The following is a 5337-nucleotide window of genomic DNA, read 5'->3' as shown; positions in this document are numbered from 1 at the left end:
TGAGTTTTGTTTGTTTTTTAATTCCCAATTAGACTTTTTGCTGATGTGCTCAATGACATTGCCATGTTCATGGAAATACTGGCTCCTTACTTTCCTGCTTGCTTCACCTTCATTGTGTGCACTGCAGGGATATTCAAGGTAACAAACAAAAAACAGGTTAATTCTGATCAAAATTATTTAATGTACACCACAATTTAAAAGGCTATTCCCATTGCTAAATAGGTGATATAAAAATGAAATTCCTGTCTAGTTGACCAAGGACAGCCCAGGTGCAAGGATGCAGAAAAAGTATAAAACGTTACGTTGCGTTATCTTGCATGTCATCCATTTGTGTTTGTCTTCTCCAGTCTATTGTTGGAGTGGCAGGTGGTGCAACCAGAGCGGCTCTCACTGTTCATCAGGCCCGCAGAGACAACATGGCTGACATCTCTGCCAAAGACGGCAGTCAGGTAGCTGCCACTTCCTACTTTCATCACACTGTGTATCATCAAGCTAACCAACGTGAGCAGTTTTACACTGTTCATTGTCTACATGTTTTCAATCTTTCAAATGTACCAGGATGGAAACTTAATGTGATGGTAATTAGAAAAGGATATATTCTGTATACAATATTTTGGTGTGGCACAAGAAAGAAGCACAAAAAGCCCTTTAATGGTAGTTTTAAGTTTAAACCAGGGAAAGCACGTTTGATTAATAATAACAGCAACATTTCAGGTCCCTGCTACTGAAGCAGATACATTTTATTATGTACACATTGTTTATCTCCAGAGACACACAGTAAAAAACAGGTAATTTCTACCAAATCTGTAAAGCCATCATAACATCATCATCTCTGTGTTTTCCTTTAGGAGACTTTAGTGAATCTGGCCGGACTGCTGGTCAGTCTGATACTCATTCCCCTCGTCACTGATAATCCAGTGTAAGTTTTGCTATATTTCAAATACTAATTATATTCTTAACGGGTCAGTTTACCCAAAAAACATGTTTTTCCTCCAGCCTGCAATGCTGTTTATGATTGTTTTGATGTGAGGTTCTAGTTTTGGAGAAAAACTTTTTTTTTTCTTGGCACTTTGAGCCTTCAAGGTGATTGTGGTACAGTTTTATTATATTATAAGACAAGGTGGACATTTCCTTAGCTGGTACTTCCAAACCCAGACAAAATGATCTAGAAGGATCGGGTCAAGTAAATTTGACTTAACTTTACTTGCTGTGCAGTCGTTTATCAAAGAAAAAAAAAATAAAGAAGAAGAAGAACAAAAAAATGATAATCAAAGTATAGGATAATAAAAAAAAATAGTAATAGTAAATAATGAGGGTGAACTGTTGCTTTAGAGTGTTTCATGCCTCTAACATCACCCACCTCAGTCTCTTTCTCCCTTTCTGTCTTGTTTAGATTGACTCTCTGCCTCTTCTTCCTCTTCACCGTGCTTCATCTTTTTGCCAACTACAAGGCTGTGCGTTCAGTTGTCATGGAAACCTTCAACGAAGCACGGCTTTCTATCGTACTGCAGCAGTACCTGAAGGACAAACGAATCCTGAGTCCACCAGAGGCCAATCAGAGAGAACCAGTTTTCTTTGGTAAGAATTAAGTTTTTTGTGCCATCACACTGGCAGGGTAGAGTCCTGTGTCGAGTCATTGTAAATCTTATTAAATTGTCTTCTGTTTTGCTTTTGATTTTGTTTTAGAGTTTGGGCAAACTGTGCCGATAAAGCTTGGAGTGAGGCTGCAGGAGATTGCACAGAGGTGATTTCAAAACTTGGTTTGCACGCATTTAAATGTTGCAGTAGCAATGAAAATATGCAGGGGAAGAGTGAGACAAGGAGGAAAAATCCAGAACAGGGAAGTTTTTATTAAATAGTTAAAGTCAGACACTGAAAAGCTGCTTTTACCACCCTGCTTTTACTACCCTTTTTAATTTTTCATATTTATTTCCTATCTTATTCATAGCCTTTCCTTTTTTGTTTTCTTTAGGTCACGAGCAGTTGTCCAAGCATTTCACTACATATCGTACTGTGTATGACTGTGTACGTGACAAATAAAATTTGAATTTGATTTGAATTCAAAGAAAAAAGAAATAAAAAACACGACAAAACCCAAATGTTGGTCACTTCAGATGACAGAGCTAAGTCGAGATTTTAGATCTGAAAATTATCTTATTTCTGAGATACTATCCTGAAAGTTTTTACTTATGGACACCAAAAAAAAATTAATTTCAGTGGCAGAAACAAGACACAGTAGTCAGCCAAACCCTCTCTAAACGTTCATTTCTCAAATTACATGTTTTCGATTCTCTTCCTTGCGGCTTAGTTCCTCACACCAATGCAAGTGGAGGAAGCAAAGAAGAAGAAGGCTTTTCTCATTTCATGTGCCTCCTTGTCTCTTCTGTCCACCTTCCTCTGACCCCCAAATCAGTCTCAGTCTTAAATCACACACAGAAACCGTGATGGGCAGAAAGTTTGATCTTAAATAACTGAAACAGGATTTATGGATAAAAACGATGAGCTGTTTAAAGATTCCTCCTCCTGCCACAGTTTGTGTATTCCAGCTGTGAGCCACTGGTCTGTTATATGTTGAAGTTAAAAACACTTCGGAAACATGTGATAAAACTAAAAGGAATTTCATTATCGTTCTGCTCATTTTGCAGCCCAGAAGATCTTGAGTTGGCTTTGAAGGAAAACAGCATGCCTTACCTGTTAGGAGTCAGAAATGGTATGCTGTCTTCCACCCATGCAAAGAAAAGCAGCATGTTTACATACTTGGAAAGTTATTTCTAAACCTCCTGTCTTTCTCGCAGGCTGTGTATGTGTTTGTTTGGGACCAGAAGCTTCAGTGAGTGACGAAATCAGAGCGATGTGCCAGGCGGTAGTACTCGGCAACATGCTGAGCTCGTCAAACTCCAGAGAAGCTACGGGGGCTGCACCGAAACAGCAAAGTGAGCCTCTACCTCTTTCCATGTTTAACTGTTTAAATGTGAAGAACTGTAAAACTTCCTCTTTTCTTTTTAGAAGGTCACTGGGAAATGGTGCACAAGAGTCACAAGCTGATGGATGCCATTTTCAATCCATTACTTAAGGGTGAGCACATGCAAAACTGCTTTAACTTACCAATCATCCTCTCTGATTCCTTTAGTGGAAGCATGATTCTGGAAATGTAACCTTCAGGTGCTGAAGCTGCAGGATGGGACATGAAACGAACCCTGATCGACTGGGATGAGTGGCGAGTCGAGTGGAAAACAAAAAGCAGCTGAGAAGCTTTAAATAAACAAAGGTGTTTTTAAGTATGCCTGATTTGATTCATTTAGCTGCCCCAACTCTCCAGAGAAAAATAGTTTATATGTTTACAAGAATAATATTTTATTTATTTTTATATTTTAAGTAATTAAAAAAAAAACCAGCATATCACCACGGAGAAAATGATCTTGGAGCTTGTTTTTGTGGGTATTTTGAAGAAAATATCAAAGTACAGATGCAAAAACAAAACGGTAGGGAAGGGGGCGGTATTAAACTGCCTTAACCAATCAAGGCACAACAAAGAAGAGGGAGCAACAACATCCGGTGCAAAGCGGATATGTCAAGTTCGAAACATCGTTGGGTAAAATTATAATTTAACTACTAGTACGTAAACACAAAATAATAATAATAATAATACTTGAAGTTTTCTTCCATGCCACAGGGCTATTTCTTACTTATTGTTCTTAACTTTGTTTTTTTGTCATTTAAAAAAAAATGAAAAAGTAGATTAAAATATAAGTGAATTTACAAAATGAGACAAAAATCACTATAAGAGTAAATGTAAACATAATAGATACATAATTCAGTCCTCTCAGTCAATTTTAGTCTTAGTGAATTGTGGCTGTGTTTTAAAGTACATATATATATATATTTTTTAATGCCTAAATTCAATTTATTACATTACATACAGTAAGACAAGTGATTTTATGGACATATCTTTCTGGGGAAACCACAGTTGCTGAACGATAACACGAAATTGTAGACTTAACCCCCAAAAAGAAAAAGCTATTAGTTTAGGAGATCATTTCAAAGAAATATCACATTTATGGATCCAGCAAATTAATTTTCTGTAGTTTTCCCCATATGGTTAAACATAATCTCAATATCAGGAATTTTCACAAATACCACGATTTTTGAAAAAGCAAAAATCATATTAATTATCAATCCTAAATATTATTAATTTTTAATGATAAATGTAAAAAAAGGTACATATTTCTAAGGAAGAATAAATGCGACCTTTATTTTGAAATGTCCTTCCGGATGTTGAAGTGTCCAAATTGTTGTTAGCTGGAGACGTTTCTCATACAACTTTAGCGTTAGCAACAACAAAATCGTTTTTTGTGGTTCCAACTTGACCGAAATTTGACCATAAATGGGGAGATATACGTGTGCCTACAACTGCGACACCTCGAGCGATCCAGACGTAAAGTTTTTTAAGTAAGTTTTCGATAATAGCGCTGCTTTTTGGTTAAACTAAACCAACAGACAGCTAGAAGCACGTTTGTAAAGTAACAGTGGCTGACAGAAGTAGGCTTGTATCAGTGTTAAGACTCAAATTTTCCACCTTTTCTCAACATTTTAAGCCCACATAATTAGATCTTTTTCTTTATACATGAGAGTGCAGTTCGGAGTGCACCTGGAAAAGTTACCGAGACGTGTACACAAGCTCACTAAGCAAAAAAGGGCATAAACAAAGAAAGTTTATCACTGTACATTTTGCTGCAGCATTATTTTTTTTTTATGCAGTTGCAATAGAGGGGTTTTATTCACACTAAATTCTAAGTCAAATCGTTTGAGAACCACTTGTGAGCTGTGTGCTGTAGGAGTGACTTAAGGGTTTAAGGTGCTGGTGGGAGTGTATCAGGGATCAGCCCCGAGGTGCTTCTTTCAGCAACAAACATCATAGTCCATAGTTTTCATGGACTGTGATGCAGGGAACATTGTGACCTATACTGACAGTAAGGAACAGATGTGAAGATGTGGACTTCAGAGAGAAGAGAAATGAGAGGGATACAGGTGTGATACTGCAAGAAGTAGAGGTACTGAAGATAGATGAGTTTACATACCATCCAAAACAATAGACAGTGCATAAGAGAGGTGAAGAACAGAGTGCAGGCAGAGTGGAGTGGGTGGAGACGAGTGTCGGGTGATTTATTTATTTATTTATTTATTTATTTATTTATTTTTGACAGGATAGCAGCAAGGGTAAAGGGGAAGGTTTACAAGATGCTAGTGAGACCTGTTATCATTTATGTTTTGAAAATGGTGGCACTAACAAAAAGACAGGAGGCGCAGTTTGAGATGTTAAGATTTTTATTTGTCGCA

The 5337-nt window shown here is 37.2% G+C and overlaps 1 protein-coding gene across 1 annotated transcript; it reads left to right on the top strand.

The window, feature by feature from the left end:
• Nucleotides 1–32: 32 nt before the first annotated feature.
• On the top strand, nucleotides 33–3281 carry LOC102313671 (RUS family member 1; the record flags this gene model as incomplete). The annotated part of the gene is given in 9 exon segments (XM_005953386.3): nucleotides 33–138; nucleotides 348–449; nucleotides 849–919; nucleotides 1394–1578; nucleotides 1687–1744; nucleotides 2646–2710; nucleotides 2796–2933; nucleotides 3007–3075; nucleotides 3163–3281. Coding segments are annotated over 9 exon segments (880 nt in total), but the record flags the coding sequence as incomplete, so codon positions are not given.
• Between the last annotated feature and the right edge of the window lie 2056 nt (nucleotides 3282–5337).

Source organism: Haplochromis burtoni, unplaced genomic scaffold (genome assembly GCF_018398535.1).
Source record: "Haplochromis burtoni strain Fernald_Lab_line unplaced genomic scaffold, NCSU_Asbu1 Contig_3883, whole genome shotgun sequence".
NCBI classification, from domain to species: Eukaryota; Metazoa; Chordata; class Actinopteri; order Cichliformes; family Cichlidae; genus Haplochromis; species Haplochromis burtoni.
The sequence above is the reverse complement of the archived record's forward strand: the minus strand, read 5'-3'. Positions and strand labels throughout refer to the sequence as shown.